Source organism: Pinus tabuliformis, chromosome 7 (assembly GCF_031772625.1).
Source record: "Pinus tabuliformis cultivar Carrire ecotype Pingquan chromosome 7, CPIR1, whole genome shotgun sequence".
NCBI lineage: Eukaryota > Viridiplantae > Streptophyta > Pinopsida > Pinales > Pinaceae > Pinus > Pinus tabuliformis.
Window position 1 is genome coordinate 1741854100 of NC_142293.1, and position 27485 is coordinate 1741881584.

The 27485-nt window shown below is 42.8% G+C and overlaps 1 protein-coding gene across 1 annotated transcript in view; it reads left to right on the top strand.

Moving 5' to 3' along the window:
- LOC149255293 (uncharacterized) overlaps positions 1-27485 on the top strand; it is a 214162-nt gene that overhangs the window by 21707 nt on the left and 164970 nt on the right. Inside the window, exons 3-4 of the mRNA XM_089460450.1 lie at positions 12512-12601; positions 12764-12964. Of these exons, the coding sequence (XP_089316576.1) occupies positions 12512-12601; positions 12764-12964 (291 nt within the window). The remainder of the gene's footprint in view (positions 1-12511; positions 12602-12763; positions 12965-27485) is intronic.

Genomic DNA, 27485 nt, shown 5'->3' on the forward strand with positions numbered 1-27485 from the left:
GTGCAACATGCTTACAACCGTGCTAAACATTCTTCTACACAAAGATCTCCTTTTGAGACTTGTTTTGGTTTTACACCAAGGTCTCCCTTGGATTTTCTCTTTAGTAAAGACATAGCAGTTGATGGACACAGTGATGTGGACAAAGCAACCAAGTTCATTGAATAGGTCCAAAAAATTAACTAGGTAGTGCAGGAACGACTGGAATAGAGCCAGGCCAAGTACAAAGCAAGGCATGATAAGTATCGAATTGAGCATAGCTTCCAAGTTGGTGATCAAGTTTGGCTGTACATCTGCAAAGACAGAATGCAAGGTGAAGGTAAGACGCTGAAGCCAATAAGGTATGGGCCTTTCAAGATACTTGAGAAAATTGGTGAGAATGCTTTTCGCCTTGATTTGCCAGCGTACATGCACATCTATTCAGTGGTTAATGCAGAAAATTTAAGACTGTTTGAACCTTTATCAATTGAAGATCCCGAAGAGCAAATTCAGTTGCCTTCTATTGATGATTTGTTGCCTGAATATCTCAATGAGTTGTAGGAAGATATAGTTCTGGACAGAAAGGTGAGAACTACACGCAGAGGGGATGTTGAGAACTTAAGAATTGGACTCAAAGGTTCAAAACCAGGCAGTGCACGATGGATGGAAATTGGACAAGTGAGGAAGCTGTATCCTCACTTGATCGATGCTTGAAAACCAACTTTTGGTGGTCCAAAAGCTTTTTCAGTGGAAAGACGTGATCCAAAATGGATCCAAATACCCTCTAAGTCTTCGAAATTGTTTAAAAGAGCAAAAATATCGCATGAGGAAAAACCCTTAGAATAGGCGAGAAACACTATCGGCAGCCAAAAACACGAAGAAATGATCAGAAACAGGCTTATCGGCGGAGAAAGGAGCAATGCACAGGAGCCGTCAGATCTGGTCGATCAACGGTCTAGATCCGATTGGCAAATCGCAAATCGGCGGAGGCGATTGGAGGCTATCGGGGGCGGTCGCATAAATGTTGCGATAGCGATTGGCGGGGTCAACGAGGACTGTCTATCAAGCGCGTAGATCGACGGCCCACGTTGCACCACCATATCTCATCGACAGATTATAGTGGAAGCACTTACCAACGACCTGGGGCTCGTGCGACATGCGATTGCGACGAGTCGCATCGCAAATTCGCATCGGAGCTACACAAAGGAGCGGCTATATACATATATATATGCGCGACGCGATAGCCGAACCCAATAGAACTATAAACGATATTCCATACGTTTTGAGATCCGCCCAATAACAGTTTGTGTGTATTGTCGCGTATTTTGTTTATTAAATGAAATACGATGGGAAAGCGCCGATGCGATGAAGACCAGACCCGAAAGGGTTTGCGAATAAAAATATATATTATTTCAAATCCGGCTAAAACCAAAACTAGCCATGGAGGAGAGGCCTACCTGAAATTTGCTTGAGAGAAAAGAGGATTTGGTAGCTTGCTGGCAGTTTATTGGGCGAAAAACCCAACGCGTAGCGCCCCTCTGATGCGTAGCGCCTGAACAAAATTACACTGAGAAAATCGCGCTGATGCGTAGCGCGCCCCTGATGCGTAGTGCGCCGTCCCTGATGCGTAGCGCGCCTCTGAAACTGCCCAATTTGCTCAATGACTCTTGAAATCGCCTTTGCAAGGATTCACTTAGCTTGTGAGAGGCAAATGAGTTGCTAATGAAGAGTGATGTGCTTTTATAGGCTCCCTTTAGATTTTTATTTGCCCAAAACCCACTTTATAATGTTTGAGTGTTGACACTTTTTTGAATTAATTGGCTCTGACTTCTGGTTTCCTTTCTTTGAAAAAAATTGGTTGAAATGATGATTTCTTCTGAAAATTTTTGTAGGGATAGCTTCTAAGATGCTTTGGCAAAGGAGACCAAGGCTGCGCTTCAACATTTGGAGAATTTGAAATTTTGACAATTTTTACAAAAACGAGATAATGACCTTTGTTTTTCAAAAACAGAGTTTTGAAAACAAGGTGAAAATTTAGCTGTACAATAGTGAGAATTATTGAAATGATGTTTTATGAAGGACATCCCTCTGGCCTGCTGGTCCTTTATGACCTCTCAAGACAAAAATTGACTCAACCCTAGACCTAAGACCTCGAAATTTAAAACAAGATGAATGACCCTTTGAAGATTTTATTTACTTAAACAAACCTGAAACAGCAGTGCGAAACAGGAGGGGAATAAAAAACACAAACTCCCTCCACCAGGGTTATGGCATGCCTAACGGAATGCAACATGATGACACTGATGGGACACCTAATCATGAAATGCAAAGAGCTTTGATCTCTGGTGGAGGGCTACTAGACCGACTCTAACATTGGCTCCAATGGGGATGGTAGCTCCTTGGAGATGCCAAGAACCTCAGACCTCTGGGAGAGCAGACCAGTGCTTTCAACCATTGGGCGATGGAGTCATTATTTACTCATTTGACACAAACTCTGACAGCTTTAGTGACTGCAGATTTGACTGAAAATTGGACACAACTTTGACCCAAACTAACTCAATTTTGGACAGAAAATGGACTGATAAAAACACCTTGACAAACCTCAAACCAACCAATCTTCATCTTCAGAATTATAGCCTTCAACGCGGGCCCCAGACTGAGGATGAAAGATCAGTACACACATGCGATAAAATAAGAGTAAAACGGTATGTACAATGATGGTGACAAGAACAGAAAACGCTCAGACATGGTACCTCTTTAGCAGCCGACCATTGACCGACCCTCCGGGATAATCATCTCCGTTCATTTCCTTGAGAAGAAAAGCATTTTGGCCACGATATGCTGCGATCTTGTAGGGACCCTTCCATAAATTGTCAAATTTGCCGTGCTTCCCTTTGTCTTCATTCCGAGCATCCCACCTCAAAACCACATCATCTATTTGGAAGTCATCTGGTTTTGCTTTCCTGTCATAAATCTTCTTTATGCGCTCTTGCAACTTGAGAGTATTGTGAAGAACTTCCTCCCGTGTCTGCTGTAAATGAATCATTTGATTAATCCGCCTCTGCATGGGATCTTCCTCACTACCAGCTTCTTGAAGCAATTTGACCACCGGAATAGCAAGCGAAGTAGGAAATACCGCGTCTGTCCCGTACACCAACTCAAAAGGAGACATGCCAATTGACTTTTTCTGACTTATCCTATCAGCCCATAGTGAATTCACTAACTTTTTATGCCAGCTCTTCTTATTGATTTCCAGCAACTTTTTAATGATATTTACCAAGGATTATTTGAAGATTCTGCCAACCCATTTCCTTGCGGATGGTAGGCGGTAGAATGCCCCAAGCTGATCTTGTATTTGCAGCAAAAGTCAACCATTCTCTTTGATTTGAATGCTGCTGCATTATCTGTAATTAACCTACTCGGACAGCCAAAACGTGACAGTATATTATTTTCAAGGAAAGAAATAATTACCGCATCCGTGGCCTGCCGGGTGGGAATGGCTTCAATCCATTTTGTGAAGTAATCTGTAGCTGTCAATATCCATCTATGCTGTCCTGATGATGCCAGATGAATCTCGCCGATAAAATCCAAACCCCACTGCTGAAATGGTGCGCTGACTTCAATTGGTTTGAGAGGCAATGGATGTAATTTCTGTTTCCCTTGAAAAATTTGGCACTCGTGACAATTCTTGACAGCTTTATATACATCTGAAAACAATGAAGGCCAATAAAAACCTGCCCTTAGGATCTTATTTGCTGTAGTCTTCCAAAACAAATGGCCCCCGCAGTCACCTTTATGAAAATCTTCCACAACTGTTTTGGCTTCCTCCTCGATCAAACAATTCAGCAATATTCCACCGGGGTCTTTCCAATATAGTGCAGATTTGAGGATGCAAAACTTGGCTGCTTTCAACTTCAATGTCCTATTTTTATTTCGAGGCATCCCGGGAGGTGAAGACAAATTTTGAAGTACATATATAATATCAGCATACCAAGGAGAAGAAATAAAGATGTCAGATACCTGTTGTGCTGAATTCTCCTCATCTTCATCGGACATGGCAGCCATCAAATTGATATCTAGGACGTGGAGATTTGTTTCAACCATCAATTTGGCAAGACCTTGACCTTTGATCAGCTTAGTGGGTTTAATTTCCACATCATACTCTAATAATGCAGCAATCCACTTACCCCGCCTTCCTTCCGGTTCTGCCTGTACTAAAACATCCTTTACTGCTGCGTTAGGAACATATGCGATAATGTGGGAATTCAATATATACACACGGAAATCCTTCAAGGCCTTCACAAGCGCAAGTGCTTGTTTTTCGATGATGTTATACTTCAATGCTCCGTCTCTTATAATACGGCTGAAAAAAGCAATAGACTTCTCAACTCCATCTCTTTTTTGCATTAGTACAGCTGCCAATGTGTGCTCAGAAGAAAATGAAAATAAAATAAAATCTTGTGTGTAATCCGGACTGATTAGAGTAGGGGCTGAAGATAGAACCAACTTTACCAAATTGAAAGATTTTACCGCCTCTTCGGTCCACTTTAGCTGGCTGTCCTTTTTTAGCATGTTTGTGATTTCTCTAAGATGCTCGGCAAGATTCGGAATGAAGCGATGCAGAAAATTCAACTTACCATTAAAGGACTGTATTTCTTTTTTTTGTTGGGGGAAATAAAAGACATTGTTCATAATAGAGATCCCAACTTGTACAAACTGATTCATGATTGTGTGTGTGAACGGTGGAATAGGCTTAATCTTCCACTACATTGCTTGGCGTATATCCTTACGCCAAAATACTACTCTACATCTTGGTTGGGCCAACCTGCATCAGGGGGTGGGGTTAGGACCAAACCCCATTTAGATCCAGAGGTAACTAAAGGATATTTGGAAGCATTAGAAAAGTTGGTACCTGACAGGGAGGAAAGTGCCGCTGTGCGCTTTGAAATAGGCAGATACTTCAGTGGCACTGGTTTGTATGGTAACTTCCATGCAATGGACGACAGAGATAGATTTGATACTCTCACATGGTGGGAAACATATGGCGGGCATGGACATTTGCCAAAATTGGCAAAAAAAGTTCTTTCACAGGTTGTAAATACTTCTTCTGCAGAGAGGTGTTGGAGCAGCTACAACTACATACATAATGTGAAAAGAAACAGATTCAATGAAAACCGAGAAAAAAGCTTGGTTTATGTGCACTACAACTTGAGGTTGTTGAGTCATTACTGTGATCGGGCTTATGAGGATCCCACATATAAAATTTGGGACAATCACCCAAAGGATGACAATTTGGAGGATGGCATTGTACATATTGAAGAACTGGAAGAGGAACTTGTAAGGGATGAAGATGAAGCAGCTGCAGCAGCCATGCCACCTCCACCTCGACCTCCACCATCCAGTAGCAGTGCTCGAGGTTCGAGTCTTGTTCCTTTGCTGTCGCCACCTCCATCTACACCCTCACGTGGAGGTTCTAGTTCTGGTCGTCGGTCTGTGCGGGAGACTCCTAGAAGACCACCACGACCTGCTTATACTCCTGGAGGCTCTCGTGGCAAGGGCCACATGTAGATTTACAGTTTACTTGTCTTTTTTAGTTTCTATTAGACTTTAGTTTTCATAACTGTTGAGTTTTGAGTCCTTGACTCTTGACTCTTGACTCTTTCATATCATAATGATATTTTTTGTAAACAATATATCACTGTGACAATGAAAATTTGAAGTTTGAAGTTGGGCCTTGGCAATTATAACTCATTGGTAATGATGTGAATTATGAATATGATGCTTCGTGAAAGACTAAAGTTGTTTCATTTCATTTCATTATTCATGTTTCATTTTATAAATTTATAACATTTCATATCATGTTAACAGTTAGAAGTTAGGATTTAGAAATATCTTAGAATCTTAGATATTACTTCTTGTAATGGTTAAACTTAGCTTACAAGTACAACTTTGGTGATCAATGATGATAAATGTTATTGAATTTTCAATTTTGAAAGCTTGAAGTTGAAACTTTAAGATTGAATTTGATGAATCATGATTCATGAGACTCAATATGTTGCAATTGTAATATGTATTTTACTAACTTGTGGACATGGTTGATGACGATTATAATTTCTAGATGATTGATGTGATATGGTTCAATGATCAATCTATGTTTTTTTATGTCTAATTCATCATTCTACATGTTTTTGTTGACATATATGTATCAAAAATTAAAAAATATAAAAAATATATATAGTTTTACAAAATCGCTCCGGGATTTGCTCCCAAACCGGGAGCTTCTGAAAATGGTCGCTCCCGCTCTCGTTTTCGCTCCCGCTCCCTGCTCCCGCTCCCGCTCCCAAGCAACATTGATATTTCTTTTCTTGAATAAACACAAATATCAAAAGTACATTTATGAAGACCGAACCTAGTTACATTTCCTTCAACAGGTCATACTGAAGAATTTACAGTGTGCTATTCCTCTTTCCACCCGATGCTGATTCTGCAACTCTAAACTATTGTAACACCTTCTGCGTCCAACCAGAAATCTGCTCAACGAAAATCTTAGTTGTTGTTGCTCCCTTTGACTGCTGGAATCACCGTCCTGGGCAATCGATTTTTTTGCCAATCTTGCACTGAAAAATCGAACTCTTACCCCAACAATTCGAATTCCTTGTTTTGGGCTTTGCGCAGTTTCTTTGGGAATTTCGATGTACTGCTTCGTCTGAACATTGAAATTCCTTTATTCGCTTCTAAGCTTCTCGGCTGATCAATTAGGCTCTGATACCATGTGAAATTTTCATATATTGCAGTAATTGGAAATTATTCTCCTAATTGTAAAAATTTAATTATGCAATTTATTTGTTATGACAAACAATGAATAAATCACTACTGCAATCTTCACCATAAAAATACTACAGAAAATAAAAATGCTAGAAACTGAGAAATTATAGCGCACAAAAAATTTAACACTATTGTGTTTGGACAATTGTTCCCGGAAAAAACCAATGTGGGAAAACCAGTGCAACAAATGAGGGTTTTATTATTATTATTCAATAGAAAATCTAAGTACAATAATTTGGATGTCAAGCTAGAAATCCAATCTGAGAGAATCACTGGAAAAATTATTGTGAGGATTTTTCCTCACCCCACAACTGATTTCAGCTTCCAAAATTAGCCCCACAGTAATACAACCTTTCTTTTGCATCAGCGTCTATCCAGTGCTTGCGTAGACCTTGCTGTTGCCGCCTTCGGAAACTTCTGAAATCTATAACTCGCCTTCTCTCTGGCTCTGGAACCGATTCACTGGCCCTCCTGATCAAAATCCCGATCACCAGCCGTTGAATAAACTGCTCCCCTAGCTAGATCAAACTGTTCTCCTGCTACTGCCTACGCAGTCCCTTTGGGCAAACTCACACTTCCTCAATTTGACTCTTCTGGCACTAGAAACCTCCACTGGAATACTCCTCATTCCTCTCCCACCCAGTGTTGCACACATCGCGATCGGGATTTAATCGGCGCCGGGAAAAAAGCGGAAAAAATCGTTAAAATCGGGAAAAAATCGGAAAAAAGCGGGTAAAAATCGTTTGGCACAAAAATATTCATTTTTTTTAAAAAATTGAAAAAAATTGAAAAAAAATGAATATTTTTGTGCCAAACGATTTTTTCCCGCTTTTTTCCGATTTTTTCCCGATTTTAACGATTTTTTCCCGATTTTAACGATTTTTTCCCGCTTTTTTCCGATTTTTTCAAAAAATCGCGATTTTTTCGATAAAAATCGTTATAAAAAAAGTGGCGATTTTTATGTATAAAAATCGCGATTTGAATCGGCTAAATGAAAAAATCGCGCTTTTACGATAAAATCGCGATTTTATCGCGATTTTAACAACACTGCGAGTCCCACCTACTACTCGATCTTTGACTCGAATTCTCCTGCTGAATTACTCTGCTACTGGAAAATCAATCTGCCTAGATCACTGAGTGTTTTCTCTGGTGCATCTTCTCCAAGTGCCCATCGACTTCTTCTTATAATCCTCTGTTGGGACTCCAATGACCAAGATTAAATCTTAATCAAGGGCTAGGATTATCTTGAAGTCGATCCGTGTGAGTTTTAGACTATTCTCACCCTATCTCAATTAATACTGATTAAATAACCATATTCCCATATTCCCTAAGTTTAGACTTAGGAAATATTTAAAAACAATAATAATCTAATTGAGACATTTCTAAGTGGAATTTCCAGAAACGATTGCTGGGATTTAGGGAACTCATGTATTCTAGCCTCTCCGCCAAATTTCATGGCTTGAACACATCCGATGCTAGAAAACTAACACGAAAGTTCTAGGAGAAGTTGGGAGGATGAAATTTGTTGTTTTTGGGCTCTATCTCTCTCACGCGTGTGAAGAAGCTAGGGTTTTTGTAGCGAAAAGGAGGCTAAAGTTGTAGGTTCGAATTGTTGGAGGGAGAAATTGTTGTTGGGGACCAGAATTGCAGGAACAAGTGACTGGATAGAGCAAGATCCTTCTCTTGACCTTGTTGACCTTGGGTAGAGCTGTTTTTCTCCAGGAAGGTGTCAAAAGGAAGATAGATTAGGGTTTTTGCAGCAGTTGCTAAGACGAAGTTGCTGAGTGGACGAAGTTGCTGGTTCAAGTTGCTGGGCAGTTGTTGGCAGGTTGAAGTTGAAACAAAGAAGCAGTTCAAGGGAAGGTCTCGAGGAAGTGTTGATTTGGTATTGGGAGAAGGACTTGGTCTAGGGATTGGGTCATTGTATCTCGTTTGAAGCAAATTCTAAGAAGAGAAGAGTTTCCAAGCTTTCCCCTTGGAGGGGTTTTGCCTTGGCTGAGAGCCTATTTTTGTGTCCTCTTTTGTTGTTACTATTTCTTGATATTGTTTGATGAAAAGATATAACTAAGGAACATAAAGAAGATAACTAAGTTTTACAAGAAAATATTAAGGTTGAAGATAATAAGTTGTAATTGCTGCCACTTAACATTTTCTAACAGAACATGCCCTTTTACTTTTTCTTTTGACCAAAATAAAGCATGAAGAACATACTAGAAAAATAATAATAATTATTAATTTTCTTCTTTTGTTTTTACATAAAATATATATTTGATACGATAACATTTATGAAGACCAAACCTAGTTACAATTCCAACACAAAGGACCGTAAAGTCAACAAGATGAAGAATAGTAGTCTTTAGTGCTCCAACATTTTCCTTCACCTTTTCGACAACCATCTCACCCTTTGACTTGACCTTTCCATGCACAGTAAGTAACTCGAACTTGACCATTGTTTTATAGTCGTTCAATGCGTTGATGAATTTGCTAATTTTGGCACCTAGGTTTGCTGTAACTGAACTTGATTTCTTTTGGGTCTTGCTTCATTTGACCAAATTTTTCCTTGCATTGTCACATCATTACTATCTTCCATGTCATCATGCCTTGTCTTGGATATCTAATGCCCTTAGGAATTTGGATAAGCTAAGACATGGGCTTTGTTCTTCTCATTCAGTAGACCAGCTTCGACATATTATATATAAAATTATGATAACATTTGTCACTGTTATGCCACCTAGAACCCTATCTTTCCATGTCATTATGACTAAGTGGATGATCTTTATCTCCCTTGAGTATTTGGAAAATATGAAACATGGATTTTGTTCCTCTCTTTGAGTAAACCGCTTTTGACATAATGCATGTGAAAATCTGCACAATGCTCCCCCTTTTTTGTGGCTTGGGAACTTGTGCCACCTGTTTTACCAGTGTTGATCAACCATATCTTGAGAATGCTTGAACCAAATGGAAAAATTCCATGCGGCATGTCATCCTCTCACTGTGCTCTGCAATTTGAGACCTTGTTGACTTTTTCACTTCCAGGTTCACTTTGCAATGGTAAACGTGAATTTCCTTGGGAAGCATGAAATGTAGTTGGTTGTGAGATTGCCATGTTTGAGAAACATCTGAGGCATATGACACTGAAGCTAAGGCCATCTATAAACTCTATAGGCTCATAATTATGTGGAAAGACATAGATGCACCTTTATACGGGCTGGATTAGCCCATACACCATTGATCATCCCAACAAAAGTAGGTTCCCATAAATTCATGAGTCCTCAAGTAAGCCCATCTAAGGTCCTCCAATTCTCTCCAGGACAAAAGGAACCAGAGATGAACTGAAAGCGATAGGACATGGTCTGACCAAAACAACAAGAGTCAACATGACACAAGGTCTAGGATACCTTATACAAGGCCTCATATGTTTGTTTCATGGGTTTTGACTTTTGACCTTGGGTTAACTTTGTTGTGAAAAAATGCTGTAATATAGGTACCCCTGCCGAAAAAAGGGGTAATAGACCCCTTGGAATCTGTTAAAAAATTCATCCCTACGTTTTTTTTTTTTTCTTCATTGCCATTGATACCATATATTTCAATGTACTATTTTGCCTTGTTAAACCATGTCATTCATTGCTTTTCATTCCTGTCAAATTTTGATAAATCAGGTTTTGCTTCTATTGGGTACACAAAAATTGATTGATTTGTATGTGATAGAAATTGGTCAGTGATTACCATGTTGTGATGGGGAATGTTCAGTTGTGGATTTGAGGTACTAAGGTAGCTTAAACGGTAGGATTTGAGGTACTGAAGTGCTTGAAGAGTTTGGTTCTTGAATGGCAGTGCTTGTAGAACTGACTTGCATTGCAAGATTTGTCGTGACGTCCTTTAATTCCATATGATTTTTATTGACCAAGGTTCTCAGCATTGTTTCTTCTAATTTCATATGATTTTTATTGACCATGGCTCTCAGCACCAGTGTCGCAGGAACTGTCCCCCCCCTCCCAAGGATCTGGAGGCAGAACCGCGTCCCGTACAGATCCACCACCGTTCCTTCGGCGGAATCGCGGATCCGAAAATTGGATCCGCGGTTCCAAAAAGGCTAGACAAGAGAAGATGAATCTAGATTCTAGATGGTTGATGCTGCAATAATTAATCATTGATGTACAATGGATGCCATATATATCTTGATTTATGTAAAAATATGCATGTTTTCATGCCTTTTACAACTAATTTGGTATTTTGGATGTTTTTTTTTAATATAGATGCAAATATATATATATATATATAGTAGACGCTTCACTTCCTAGATTTTGGGAAATGACGCTTCTGCGTCCCTGCTTCCAAAAAACGTCCCCGCTTCGTGCAATGTTGCTCAGCACTGTTTGTTCTTGTTGTAATGCTTTGCCATTCTAAGTGACTAGGTTTTCTAACTTTGTTCTTTTTGTAAGACATCGTGATTCCAAGTGATCCATTCCTCCAACTTTTTGTGTTTCTCCTTAAGTTCTTCATTCTTCCTATCATTTGCTTTTTGATATTCTAATTTCTCCAAGTTTTAATTGATCCCCCACCATTTTCTGAGTTACAAGTGAGTAATTTTAAAAACGAGTTTTACCAAATTTAATTACTGAATGACCTTAAAATTTTCCTGAATTTTTCCTTGATATTGTATGGTTGAATGAATTCAATTTGTATTCCCAGCTAATTAACTCTGTTATGGCATGGAGCCGCACAACGTTTTGTTTAATTTAATGGCATGGATATATCCTACGACAGAATGGATGCAATTGTACCACTATTTTTAATTTACTGTACAGAATTATTAATTGTATAGGCCCTACAATAAAAATTACTTATCTGCACACACTACCAATCCAATTGGGCATTACTTTTATGGACTGTAACTGATATGCATGGCTGCTGCGATCTGTATGGCGGCTTTGTTGAGATGTACAACAACTATATAAAATCGCAGCTGTATGAGTTGTGATTTGGCAGTAGTGGCAAGGTATGACGGCGGCAACAAGCAGCGAAGGTATGGTGGCAATGTATGATGATGATTGTATGACAACTACAGCAGGTGGCCGGGGTGGTGTCCTAATGGCTGTACAGTCCAGATGACAACCAGCTCTAATACCAGATGAAGTGGACAAGCTTTAAATTATTTTATTAATGTTTTGAGACAATATATATATATATATATAGATTTGATGTATGCAAATGAATGAATAAGTTGATGGAAAATTACAATGACAGGCCCTGTATAAATAACCTAAGCGGGTGCCTTTTTGCTAACATCATGCCATTTTTTTAAACAGTGGGAAAACCTATCATAACTCAGTTGTCAAACCAGCAGTGATGACATCCATCACTCTCTGCTATCTGCAAATGTAGGTTGACTCATCACTGTTATTCAAGGAAAACCATGCCACCTGCCAAGATGCTTCTGGGTCATGGGCTGTTAACCGGTTTCCTTACTTCCGAGGAAGACGGGATCTTAGCCAAGCAGAAGCACTTTTAGGGCATACTCCAGGCGCAACATCATGCCCTTTTATTAACCTGATCTTTTCTTAATTTTTAATTACTATTTATTTATTCAGAGTAGAAGTTGTGATTCAAAATATATAATGTAATGTAGGAGAGTTTCATTAGTTATAAAAGTGTTAGTGTTTTCTTGCACCTAAAAGTACTTTTTCATTGATTGCCATGCTTGTTACAGGTTCAATTTATAGGAGAAGAAGGGATTGATGAAGGTGGTGTACAAAAGGAGTTTTTCCAATTACTCGTGAGAGATATTTTCGACCCAAAGGTTGTTATGTTTTTATTTTCACCAATACAAAAACAAACTAGAATTCAACTCATTTTACTTTGATATTTCAAATAAATAAATAATAAAGGCAACCTTTAACCCATTCTAATGCATCGATGTCGTATCTTTAAGGTATCTTTTTCATTGAATTGAATTGTGCAGTATGGCATGTTTTATTACAATGAGGATACACGGTTATTCTGGTTCAACTCTCCTCCATGGGATGCCTTTGTGGAATTTGAATTGGTTGGAATTCTTCTTGGCTTAGCTATCTATAATGGTCATATTTTGGAGTTACATTTTCCAAGGGTTGTGTACAAGAAACTTCTAGGAAAAGTACCAACAGTGCAGGATCTTGCAGAGGTAAGTTAATTGATATAATTTTTCATTATATAGAATGGTACAATTTTAAATAGGATTGATATAGGATAGTGCAATTTCAATTACCATTCTGAACTATCACCAGTTTTTATTGTTTGTTGACTAGGATGATTTCATTTTAGATTTTGTTCAAACTTTAGAGTCAGTTTCATGGAACTGTAATCAATGTTACATTTATCATTATCAGCAAGTTATCACCAGGGCTCCAAAATTGTAATTATAGGCAATATCGGGGAAATTATTGGGAAACTTAAAAAAATAAAAAAATACTCATTTTTTTCAATTTTTTAAACTTCTAAAGCAACATCAACATCAAATAAACACATTGTCACATAAATATGAAGATAAAACTACTATATAAAATGTATAAGATGTCAAGTGGTACATCAAACATTGATATTGAAATATGATATCTGTCTAGACTCTCCTGAGTCACAAGTCTTAATAAGATGAAAGAAAATTGCATCTAAACAAAATGGTGTGTCTCATGAGATGATCATCATGAGGCATCTAGATACTACAAGCCTACAAGGCTAATCATGATGCACTAAAATGTCAAGTTTCAACGATTCCCTCTACCCCTTTTACGGGCAAAGGTCACTAGTGTCATTCTTCCTCTAGAAGCAGTAGGTGGGCATGCTGTGCCTGAGCCTAAAGTGGAAGGTGAAACTCTTTGGGAAAATGTGGAAGATGAAGTGGGATGTCTTCCACCTCTTCTCCTAGTTGTCAGTCTTTGTGCAGGTGGTCGTGGTTGCAGTGGCTGTATCTTTGACACACTCTCAAATTCAACATCCTCCCCTTGCTCTAAATATGTCTCTCCTATAAGTGGAGCATCCTCCTCCTCCTCCTTCTCCTCACCCTCTTGCTCCAACCACTCAGGTGCCTCCTCCATGAAAGGCCTGTCTGTTGATTTGTGTAGCTTGGGAGGTACTCCAAGCCTTAGGGTTCAGGGTTTGGAGGACAAAACGCCACAAGGGAAGCTTGTGGGCTTGGAACCCAAGTATGGGTATTTGGTACCCATCGAGATTTGGGACAAAACATTGATGGATGAGAATAATAGTGCTTTGAAAGACGATTCTAACGCAACGAAAATCATCCGAATCCGAGTTGTCATTAGAGAGATATTGATTTTTGAAGTTGACAAATTACTTTGGTTGTCAAGTAGGGCGACTTGAGGGCCAATGGATGTGTCAGTTCAAATGTGACGTTGAGCCCTCTTGTTTGGTATAAATAAGAGGTGAATTGATGTTGTTTAGGCATCCAAGAGAGTGCAACATATCCTCCAAGAAGAAGAACTTGGTGGAGAGAGGGGGCTCCGATCTAGACGCAACAAAGAAGGGTCTTGGATAGCATGGAAGTAAAGGGTCCTAAGTCTGCTGCAGGAGGCTGAGGCGCTGAGGTAAGTAAGATTGTTTTGGGCTAATTTATTATTGTTTCAAGGGCTGAGTTTGCAGGCAGCAAGGCCGAGTTCCTAAGGAGAAAGACGTTGATGTTTGGAAGGTGTTTGGGCATTGTTTGGAGAGGGCCGGTGCTACAGGAGGACTATTGTGCTAGGCCGTAGGCCTTAGCACACAATCAAGAGCTGCGTAGGGCTGTCAAGGGTAGACTAGCCTCTAAAAGAGGCAGCGTGGCAAAGGAGGTGCCTTCTTAAGGTATGCCGTAGCCCTGAAAGGGCTTGTTTACTGACTGTTTGGTGGAGTTAGGGTGGCAGCACATGCCCTAACTAGAATTGTCACAACAACGAATCAAACATCATTACAACAATGTTTTTGGAGGGTTGTTGGGTCAAGAAGTGACCAGTATTTGGATCAGTTAAAGGCAACCAGTGGAAGTCAATAAGGAGAGGGCAGATCTCATGGTTAGATGCCCTATACTAGTGATAGTTTCCACAGTGATTTGGGCAGCAAACTTGGAGTAAGAGGTTGCCGTGTATTAGGTCAAAGTGTTGACTCTTGCGTGGATCAGTTGTTGGGCAACATGAAGAAACCTTAGGAGTTGTTTGGAGGTGGCCACGTGGATTGTTGGGAGGCCTACCAAGCAAACAAGGTGACAACAGGCACATCAGATTGGAAGGCAAGAGGACAACATCAAGGTGAGTTGCAGATGGACCCTTGGATGATGGATTGATGGTGTCCTAGGCGAGGAGTCAGGACACATTGAGGACTTGGTCTCTCGTGGACTGTTGTAGGGCAGCGTGAGAGAAGACCAACTGTGGATGAGATTGGGCACTTATGGTTTGCTAGAGGACAACGTGATAGTGTGCAAGTTGGAGCCCAGTGAGCAACACCTTGATGGACAAAGGTAGTTGTGAGAGAGGTAGTTGTTGAGCTCAAGGGTTGAAGAACCAAAGGAGCTGTGGAGCCTGAGAGTCGAGACTTGTGTGTGGAGAAGGACTTCTACAGCAGATTATGGGCATTCATCCTAGCCCGTGTTCATTGTGGGAGATGGACATCTTCCAGTGATAGGTGGCAACCCTTCGTGGCCTATGTTGGTCTTCATTGGAGCAGTGCAGAAAGACCATAGTGGGCTAAAGTGCCTAAGTAGTTGAGAAGCAACAGTGGGCAGTTGAGAGTTGTTCACAACTGTAGCTGTGAACAACTTGACAGGAGTCTCGATATGTTGTGGCCTTGATGGACGAAGGCACAACTAGAGAGCTGATTGGATAACCAAGATTCAATGGCTAGATGGACTTGGAGCATTGATAGAGGCAGGAGCTGCAGATCGGGAGCCGAAGGACTGGGTAGAAGGTAGACCGAGAGGAGCTGAGAGAGCGTGCTACATTAGCCATATGGTCAGAGTGTCTTGTTGAGGACAGATTGGTTGTCGATGGACTGACACCAAGTCCCAGTTTTGTATCTTGTACTAAGGGCCATTATCCCTAGTACGGGAGCCCTAGACTGTTGTATTATATGTTGTTAATATAATGAAGTTGGGTTGAAAAATTAAAAAGTTGTCTATGTTCTGTGCATATGTGATTTACTGCTTTATATTTCCGCTGTGCAAAGTAGTTTATGGTTGAGATTCTTGGTTTGGTAGCGTCAGTGATTTTAAGTCTCTAACCTAGACCCAAGGTCGTGGAAATTCAACATGGTATTTGAGTGTGTCTGAGCAACTTTGGAAGTAAGTGAATCAGAGTGTGCACAACGAAGCAACTCAGAGGGAGTTGTGGGTGTCTGGATCATGGAGCAGAGGGTTCAGTTGGAGACGTGGAGATGTGGTCTCGATAGACTACATGATGAGATGTGCTAGGAGTTTTGGTGGATTGGTGGTGAACCTGGTGCACTTCAGTATCTTGTGTGGCGGTTTGTAGATCGTGGACTTCCTATGTCATGTCATGGATGGTTGGGAGAGCTTGAGGGTTTCTTTGGCATGGACGAGATCAGGTTGATCGACATGGCTTCATGTGATGGACTACAGGTTGGCAGGCTAGTGTCTTCATCGGATCGTGATGTTGCATATCCGAGATTGGAGGGATTTGCACAAGTGGTATTCGATCTAGGAGGATGAGTGCTTGCAGGACTGATCTAGTGGAGATCGTGTAGGCTCAGAGGGAATTTAGCCTTAGAGGGAGCAGCCCTATGGAGGTTTTGGATCTTTAGGTTCGGATATGATGAGGCAGAGGCACTGTCGAGATTGTCGGATTCATTCTATAGGGTATGCTGCAGTGATGGATGTGAGATGGGCTAGTGTCGCCGGATGATGATGCTTACTTCCTAGTCTTGGAAGTACCTCCCTCGCTAAGAGGGATTGTTGATTTGTGTAGCTTGGGAGGTACTCCAAGCCCTAGGGTTCAGGGTTTGGAGGACAAAGCGCCACAAGGGCAGCTTGTGGGCTTGGAACCCAAGTATGGGGTTTTGGTACCCATCGATATTTGGGACAAAACATTGATGGATTTACGACATGTGATGGATGAGAATGATAGTGCTTGGATAGACGATTCTAATGCAATGAAAATCGTCCGAATCCGAGTTGTCATTAGAGAGATATTGATTTTTGAAGTTGACAGACCCTAGAGCCAATGCATGTGTCACTTCAAATGTGACGTTGAGCCCTCTTGTTTGGTATAAATAAGAGGTGAATTGATGTTGTTTAGGCATCCAAGAGAGTGCAAGATATCCTCCAAGAAGAAGAACTCGGTGGAGAGAGGGAGCTCTGATCTAGATGCATTAAAGAAGGGTCTTGGACAGCGTGGAAGTATGTAATATCCCTAGCCTAGAATATTCCTCAAACCCCAGCAAAAATCCCAACCAAATATGTGCAAATGATATAATAACCTAGAAGTGATAAAATAACAGTGGAACAACATATACTAATGTAAACCGGAAATATAAGCAGATACACAAGAAATGCAACAAGAAAGGCTAAGCCATTTTATTATACTGAGCAATAAAATGAGTACAAGAGGTGATCAGACATATGGCACCTCGACTTGCACAAGGCAAGTGAAGCTATACTCTCAAAATGACAAGAATGGCCTCTCTGCGTGGATGCTGCTACTGTGCTGCTACTGCTGCTAGAAAACAAATGATGATTTGGGGCTGCTCCCCTCCTCGGAAAAAGCTGAAACTTTGGATTCAGGCTCTACTCAAGAAACCCAGAAAAACCCAGAAAGCTTTCCTGGAATGGCCGAAACCCGAAAAACACCCTCTTGGGATTCTACGCAGTTCCTCAATGCCCTGCGCTGCCACCGAAGGAAACCCCTCTAAACTTTGCCTGAAACACTGCCAGAAACCCTACCAAAAACCTCCAATGAGACAAGAGCTGAACCCCTACTCAATCTCCCAGCATAAATCCACCTGCAAACCCCAATCCAGCACTGCAACCAAAAAGAACTGCGTCCCTCTCCAAGTGCTGCGTAGTCCTCCAAAAAGCTGATGAAACTGCTGCTAAAATGATAATAAAACCAGTGCTGAAATACTGATGGAAATACCTTGCCTGAGCAGGCACTCGAAGTCCCCCAGGGGTAAGGGTGAGATCTCCGAATGGAGACACTCAATGCACTAAACAGTGCTGCAGACCAGCTAAACAGTTAGCGTGCTCAGAAGTCGAAACGACTAGCTCAAAATGCACGTAACTGAATGATCCAAAATGAGGGGGCTCCTGTCTATATTATAGCCTCTGCCTCCCACAATCCCTAGGCTCACCTTCTCCTGCGTGATTCCCCTCTTGCCACGTGTGCTTTTCCTCCTGCGCAGTTCCTCCATGTGTTTGCGTGGGCTCCATTTCTGCATCCCCCTTTGGCCCCTTTGGCTCCCCTTTAAGTCACAACGTTGTGCTACCTAGGAAGTGACTTTTTATTCTAAAGTGAGTTATGTTCCCCCTTCCTCACTTTTTATTTACAAATAACTATAAAAGGCAAAAATTGAACAAAATCGAATATTCCAATTAGACATAGCTAATTAGGAATATTACAGTCTCGCCCGGCAAAATGTTGCTTGTCCTCGAGCAACTGAAGTGATGGATGCTGTAAGATCTTCTCACTCTCCCAAGTGGCATCCTCATCCGGCAAATTCTTCCACCTCACCAAGAATTCCCGGACCGTCCCGCTCCGCAGCTGCCTCTCCCTAGTGTTAATGATAGCCTCCGGCTGCAATACCAAATGCCCCTCATCATCCATGGGTGGTAGCTCATCTGTCACAGTCACTTGCTGCCCCAATGCCTTCTTCAGGCATGATACATGAAAAATGTTATGAATCTTGCTGCCTTGGGGCAGCTCCAACTCATATGCAACCTGTCCAATCCTGCGTATCACCCTGTATGGCCCATAAAAGCGGGTTTGAGCTTCTCAGCCCCCTTCTGCTTCAGCGATGACTGTCGGTATGGCTGTAATCGTAGGTAGACCATGTCTCCCACCTCGAACTGCCTCTCCACCCGACCCCTGTCGGCATACAGCTTCTGCTGGTTCTATGCTGTAGCCATGTTATCCTTGAGAGCTCGGAGGATATCCTGACTCTCTTGGATCCAAATCTTGGCTCTAGGAGCCCTGCTATCACCAAACATCACGTCGACAAAAGATAAAGGATGATACCCATATAAGGCATAGAATGGTGACATACCAATGGACATGTGATGTGAAGTATTGTAGCAGTACTCCCCCAGATGCAGCCACTTCAGCCATGCTCGCCACTGCCCACTGACATAGTTACGCAAGTAGCCTTCCAACCACTTGTTAACTATCTCCGTCTGCCCATCCGTCTGTGGGTGATAGCTGGTACTCGGTGTCAACTCTGTCCCCACCAATCGGAAAAGCTCCTGCCAAAACCCGCCCATGAAATGGTTGTCCCTGTCATTGACGATGGTCTTAGGAGGATCATATAGCTTGAAGATCTCCCTGAAGAACAGCTCGGCCACCTGTGCTGCTGTATAGTGTGCGGATATGGCAAAGAAATGTGCATACTTTGTCAGTCGATCAACAACGACAAAGATACAATCCTTGCTCTGTACCGTGGGCCACCCTGTGATGAAGTCCATCGAAATTCTCTCCCATTTCCCCTCCGGAATGGGAAGAGGCTGTAATAAACCTGCAGGATGGCTCATCTCTCCCTTGTTCCTCTAGCAAACATCACACTCCCGGATGTGCTGGAGCACATCCTCCTTGAGGCCCTTCCATGAGAACCTCTCCCTAATGGCCCTGTAGGTTTTGGTAAACCCCTGATGTCCTGCCAAAGGTGAATCGTGTGATGCCTGGAGTACCTTCTTCTTGAGCTGAGACCCCTCAGTCAAGAAGATCTGGTCCCTGTAATAGATGATCTCATCGACCACCCTGTACCTGTCATCTGCCACCTGCCCATCCAGAACCTCGCATGCAAACCTGTCCTTGGAGTACTCTACTAAGAGTCGAGCCCTCCAATCTGTATCCAAGCTCATAAGAGACAACGTGGCTGGTCTACGTGAAAGGGCATCTGCTACCACGTTGTTCTTACCCTTGACATACTCAATGTCAAAGTCATATGCTTGGATCTTACTAATCCACTTCTGTTGCCTCTCCTGTAGCTGCTTCTGCTCCAAAAAGAACTTGAGGCTGTTGTGATCAGTCCTCACCCTGAACCTGTTGCCTACCAAATATTGCCGGTACTTAGCCAATGCATGCATGATGGCTAGCATCTCCTTGTCGTATATAGAATACAACCTCTTGTGTGGAAGGAGCTTCCGGCTCTCAAATGCTATAGGGTGACCTCCCTGCATCAATACTGCGCTGATCCCCTCTCCCGACGCATCACACTCCAAGACAAATGGCTGCGTAAAATCTGGCAATGCAAGCACTGGGCAGCTGCTCATAACCTCCTTGAGCCTGTCAAAGGCTCGCTGCACTGTATCTGACCAACTGAATGCCCCCTTCTTCGTCAAATCTGTCAGGGGTGCAACAAGCTGTGAGAAACCTTTGACGAACTTTCGGTAGTAAGTGCAAATGCCAATGAATCCTCGAAGTTCCGTCACGTTTCTCGGCTCTGGCCATTCCCTGATGGCCTTGATCTTCTCCTCGTGGACCCTCACTCCATCCACCCCTATGATGTGTCCCAGATACAACATCTCCGTCAACCCAAACTCACACTTGGAGAGTTTGGCATAGAACTGCTGCTCCTGTAAGATACACAATACTGTCTCAATGTGTTGGAGATGCTCCTCCCAAGTCCTGCTGTAAATGAGAATATCATCGAAGAATACCAACACAAACTTCCTCAAATGACTACAGAAGATGTGATTCATGCAGGACTGAAATGTAGCTGGGGCGTTGGTTAGCCCAAAAGGCATCACCAAGAACTCAAAGTGCCCATAGTGACACCTGAAGGCGGTCTTGGGAATATCCTGCTCCCTCACGCGAATCTGATGGTACCCAGATCTCAAATCAATCTTTGAGAAGAATCGTGCTCCCCTCAACTCATCCATCAACTCATCGATCCTGGGTATGGGGTACTTGTTCTTCAGGGTCTTCTTGTTTAGGGCCCTGTAGTCAATGCACATCCTCAATGTACCGTCCTTCTTCTTCACCAACACCATAGAAGAAGCAAAAGGACTCGTGCTCGGACGAATGTGCCCAAGTGCCAGCAACTCCTGGATAGCCCGCTCAATCTCGTCCCGATAGGCCTTGGGGTGCCTATAGGGGTGGTGATCACTGCCTGGATGCCCTGCTCAAGCTCGATAGTGTGCTCAAACCCCCGATTCGGTGGCTGTCCTGGTGGAATCCCTCCAAACACTATGGCATACCGATCAAGGATGGACTGGATCTTTGGATGTACCATCTGCCTGTAGTCCCTGCCTCTGATGCACGCAGCTCCACTACCCACTCTGTCTCCCTTCCGGAAGGCTGCCTCCATCCGATGAGCCGACACAGTCTGGGGCGGATATTTGTGCTGTCCCCGTGTCTTCTCATCATCCCACTCCATCTCTAGGGTCTTCTAATCCGTCGTGACCTTCCCTAGAGTAATAAGCCACTGGACACCCAGTATCATGTTGGTGTCCGGAATATCGACCACGAAAAAGTGGTCAGTCAATGTGTAGATGCCCATTGTCATCGAAAGCTCCGGAACATAACGAGCACACGTCATGGTCTGATCTCCTGGGACCAATACTAAAAACCCATCGAAGCTCTCTGTCTGAATACCTCTCCGCTCAACCATTTGTGCATTGATGAAGTTGTGGGTTGCCCCACTGTCAACCAAAACTGATACGTGCTGGCCACGTACTGTCCCTCGTACGCATAGCGTCAGATACTTGGGAACTCCCCGCAACGTTGCAAGGGCCCCTCCGGTGGGTGCAAAAGATGCACCACCTGCTGGTGGTGGTGGAGGTGGCAAAGGTCCCTGTATGGTATGGCTATCTCCTGCCTCCACATCCTCCTCGTCATCCTCTTCTCCACTGCTCTCGGAGAAGACCTCAATAAAATGTGCTTTGCCAGCAGCAGATCTATGTCCTAGTGCCCATGGCTCCTAATAGGTGAAGCACAACCGCTTCTTCTTCAGCTCCCGGCTAGCATCGTCGTCAAGCTGTACTCATCCTAGATTCCCCTTGGGAGGAGGAATCCTCACATCCTTCCCCTTAGACTGGAAAGTCTGTCTCTGGGGGTAAGATGTCCGGGTCCTGGGTAAGACATCCTGTAAGTCCTGGGTCCTGCTGATAGCGTCCTAGAGTGTGGCTGGTCTAGTGGATCGGACTAAACCCCGAAGTGGCTCTGCTAACCCCTCAACATACATATAGACCCTCTGTGCCGTGGATAGGTCTGGCACCATCACGGAGACCCTCAAGAAATCTGCAATGTAGGTCTCTTGGCTCCCTGTCTGCTTGAGCCTCGTCAGCTCAACAAAATGCTGCTCTGGGTTCCTTCGATCAAATCGCTCCATCAGTCTCCTGGTAAACTCGGCATAGGTCGTCACTGTGGAGTGCCCCAGTCTAACCATCCCATGAAACCACCAATCCTGGGCCTCGCCATCCAAATGCAATGTTGCCACCTTAATGGCCTCTACCTCCGACATCTGGTTAAGCTGGAAATAAATGTCCAGCTTCTCCACCCAAGACTTTGCCGAACTGTTTGATGAGCCATCAAACGTAGGCAAGTGGAATCTACTCACTACACAGTGGGTATTGCCATCATGGTAATGCCGGTATCCTCTGTGATGGTCGCGGTGTCTGCTATTCTGCTGGAGTTGAACAAAATCTCTGAATGAGAGGGCTTCCCTGAACTCCTGCCCATAGGCCTGGTACTCTGCAAAATAATCGCCCATATGTCCGGGCTCTGCCTCCTGTTGGGCTACGACCCCCGTGTCTGCTCCTAAGAAAGTGGGCATGGTAGAGCATGTAGGGGCATGTGAGGCCACCTGCTGCGCAGTACCACGCTACTCTGGCAAGTGATGGGATGCACTTGATCCCTCACCAATCTGAAAAACTCGTGGGCTCTCACGTTGTCTAGCCTCTACTGACGTGAATCTCTGCCCCATCACCTCAATCTACCTCGACAGATCCTGCACTGATTTGAGGAGCATATCCGCAAATCTCTTCTCGTCCTCGTCGGTCATCTGTTCTGCGTCCACTACTGGCTCTCTTTGTTCTATGTCTGCCACAGGCTCCTCCTGTTCTGGGTCCACCACAGGAACACAGTCTCCCTCTCCGTAGGTATTCTCCAACCTACGTCCAGTGTCTCTGTATCTCCTACCTCTATAACAAATGTAGGGTTTTTCCCCCGGTGTCATAGATTGCTAGCTCCACAAGCTGAGCCAGATCTATGCTCTGATACCACTGTAATATCCCTAGCCTGGAATATTCCTCAAAACCCAACAAAAATCCCAACCAAATATGTGCAAATGATATAATAACCCAGAAGTGATAAAATAACAGTGGAATAGCATATAATAATGTAAACTGGAAATATAAGCAGATACACAAGAAATGCAGCAAGAAAGGCTAAGCCATTCTATTATACTGAGCAATAAAATGAGTACAAGAGGTGATCAGACATATGGCACCTCAACTTGCACAAGGCAAGTGAAGAAATACTCTCAGAATGACAAGAATGGCCTCTCTGCGTGGATGTTGTTGCTGTGTTGCTAATGCTGCTAGAAAACAAATGATGATTTGGGGTTGCTCCCCTCATCGGAAAAAGCTGAAACTCTGGATTCGGTCTCTACTCAAGAAACCCAGAAAAACCCAAAAAGCTTTCCTGGAATGGCCGACCCCCGAAAAACACCCTCTTGGGGTTCTGCGCAGTTCCTTAATGCCCTGCGCTGCCACTGAAGGAAACCCCTCTAAACTCTGCCTGAAACACTGCCAGAAACCCTGCCAAAAACCTCCAATGAGACAAGAGCTGAACCCCTGCTCAATCTCCCAGCATAAATCCACCTGCAAACCCCAATCCAGCACTGCAACCAAAAAGAACTGCGTCCCTCTCCAAGTGTTGCGCAGTCCTCCAAAAAGCTGATGAAACTGCTGCTGAAATGATAATAAAACCACTGCTGAAATACTGATGGAAATACCTTGCCCGAGCAGGCACTTGAAGTCCCTCGGGGCTAAGGGTGAGATCTCCGAACGGAGACACTCAATGCACTAAACAGTGCTACAGACCAGCTAAACAGCCAACGTGCTCAGATGTCGAAACGACTAGCTCAAAATGCACATAACTGAACGATCCAAAATGAGGGGGCTCCTGTCTATTTATAGCCTCTGCCTCCCACACTCCCTAGGCTCACCTCCTCCTGCGTGATTCCCCTCTTGCCACGTGTGCTTTTCCTCCTGCGCAGTTCCTCCATGTGTTTGCGTGGGCTCCATTTCTGTGTCCCCCTTTGGCCCCCTTGGCTCCCCTTTAAGTCACAACGTTGTGCTATCTAGGAAGTGACTTTTTATTCTAAAGTGAGTTATGTTCCCCCTTACTTTTTATTTACAAATAACTATAGAAGGCAAAAATTGAACAAAATTGAATATTCCAATTAGCCATAGCTAATTAGGAATATTACAAAGTAAAGGGTCAGAAGTCTACTACAGGAGGCCGAGGAGTTGAGGTAAGTAAGACTGTTTTGGGCTAATTTATCGCTGTTTCAAGGGCCAGGTTTGTAGGCAGCTAGGACGAGTTCCTAAGGAGCAAGACATTGTTGTTTGGAAGGTTTTTGGGCATTGTTTAGAGAGGGTTGGTGCTACAGGAGGACTGTTGTGCTAGGCCGTAGGCCTTAGCACACAATCAAGAGCTGCGTAGGGCTGTCAAGGGTAGACTAGCCTCTAAAAGAGGCAACGTGGCAAAGGAGGTGCCTTGTTAAGGTATGCCATAGCCCTGAAAGGGCTTGTTTGCTGACTGTTAGGTGGAGTTAGGGTGGCAGCACATGCCCTAACCAGAACTGTCATAACAACGAAGTCAAACATCATTACAACAATGTTTTTGGAGGGGTGTTGGGTCAAGAAGTGACCAATATTTGGATCAGATAAAGGCTTCCAGTGGAAGCCAATAAGGAGAGTGCATATCTCATGGTTAGATGCCCTAGATAGTGATAGTTTCCAGAGTGATTTGGGTAGCATGAAGAAACCTTAGGAGTTGTTTGGAGGTGCCCACTTAGATTGTTGGGAGGCCTACCAAGCAGCCAAGGTGACAACAGGCACATCAGATTGGAAGGCAAGAGGACAACAACAAGGTGAGTTGTAGATGGACCCTTGGATGATGGATTGATGGTGTCGTAGGCGAGGACACATTGAGGACTTGGTCTTTCGTGGACTGCTGGAGGGTAGTGTGAGAGAAGACCAACTATGGACGAGATTGGGAACTTATGGTTTGCTGGAGGACAACGTGATAGTGTCCAAATTACCTTATACCGTCAACTTGTAGGAAAACTTTTGTATCTGACCCATACTCGTCCTGACCTTTCCTTTGCTGTTGGCCTTATTGCTCGGTTTATGCAAAACCCACATGAAAGTCATTGGAAAGCAGCTAAAAGAATACTTCGTTATGTTCGAGGTACAATTCAGTTTGGGATTCATTACAGTGCAGAAGCATCTCCTCTATTGGTTGGTTTCACTGATTCTGATTGGGTTGGTGACCCTGATGATCGGAAGTCTACTGCAGGTTATGTGTTCACTCTTGGTTCAGGACCTATTACATGGGCTTGCAAGAAACAAAGTGCCATTTATCTTTCTTCAGCAGAAGCAGAGTATCGTGGTGCCATAGAAGCTAGTAAGGAAGCTCTGTGGCTTCGTCAGATCCTGTCAGAGTTTGGCTTTCAGCAGCAGCATCTGACTACACTTTGGTGTGATAATCAAAGTGCCATTCAACTATGCAAAGATCCTGTCCAACATCAGCGCAACAAACACATTGAACTGCACATGCATTTCATCAGAAAGCTCATTCATGACCATGTTTTGAAGTGCAATATTGTTCAACAGATGATCAAGTTGCAGACATCTTTACAAAGGCTCTCACAAAGGCGAAGTTTACTAAACTTCGATTTATGGTTGGAGTTCAGGAAGTTGTCACTAAGGGGGATAGGCTCTAATGCCTCCTTTCTTCTCCTATTGTGTCATATTTGTACATCTTTCAATCCTATCCCATGTTGTTCTTAAGGGGGGATGTTAGGATATTCCAACACATAGGAAATAGTTAAGTATAACTTGGTCTAGTGTAGAGTTAGGTAAAGTGTGTTTCTTTACTATGTACTTTTGTAACTTACAATCCGACGGTCACGATATGTAGTGATCCAACCTTTCATTCTCTCCTCGGTATTACCGACACTTGATTTGTGTCTTAACACCTGATTGGTCCATGATCTCTATTTAAAGAGCATGGAGGGTCATTTGTAGTGTAATCGTTCATGAGAGAAGCTTATGTAAATTTTCATTCCTTTATTAATAAATTTCCTGAAGTGGCCGCGTTGGCTCAGGCCGTGGACTGTTTCCCTCTTTGAGGGTTTTAACCACATCAAGAATACTGGTGTATTGATCTGTGATCTGTTTGTGAGCGGTGTCCTTTGGTGTTCTATTTGAGGAACTTACCCTGTAAATTCCTACCTAGTTTTATATTAATACCTATTAATATTTTATTTTTCCTAAGTTTAGACTTAGGTACTCCATTAAAAATATTAATTATTTTAATATCTCCCAAACCAGGTACAATTTGTCCAATCCATTTCTGGGTCTTGGAGATCTCATGTGCTTTGGCCTCTCCACCAACTTTCATGGCTAGAGCACATTTGATGCTACCCCAAATCAATAGCACACAACTCCTCTACTTCCATCCAAAAACTCTAGTTTTGTGTGACAAGTTGGGCTATGGCTTGCCCATCCGCTTTTCCACTCACCTGAGAGAAACATCCTCTGCAACTCCAACATCGAATTGCGAAGAGATTGAAGAGAAATGAAGCTAGTTGCAAAACGTGTGATAGCAGGACAAATCAACTCCTTTCCCCTTGTGAATTGTCTCATGAGTGTTAAACAAATGTATGATATAAATATATTTTGTAACACTCCCAGCCGATTCAAGAATTTCCTTGATCCAAGGAAAATTTTCCATGTCCTCTAGCATTCAATCAATGCAATGGGTAGTAGAAGGAGTCCAATATAAGGTTCGATACCTCTCCATGAGCAACTTGCCAACAACAACATAGTTAGCAACATTTTCTGTAATGACTTGGACAACATACTGCAAACCCATCTCCTAAATGAAGTTATCCAATAACTCACATAATAATTATGCATATTTAACATATGCAGATGCATCAATAGATTTGATAAACATTGTCCCCCTGGGACAATTAACCAAGAAATTCAGAATGGACCTGCCCTTCCCATCTGTCCAACCATTTGACATAACAGTGCATCTTGAGATCTCCCATTATTCTTTCAACTCAACCAATCTCCTTGTGCAATAGACCTTTTCCCCTTGAAGGATAAGTCCTCTCAAGTCATTATAAGAAGGGCCTTGTATCCTGAACCAACAATGGAAACAAGTTCAAACATGGAATGATAGAGTGGGTTGTTCTTGGCAATGTTGAATGGTATGTCACTCCATAGAAAGAATTTGGCCACAATTTTGTCATCC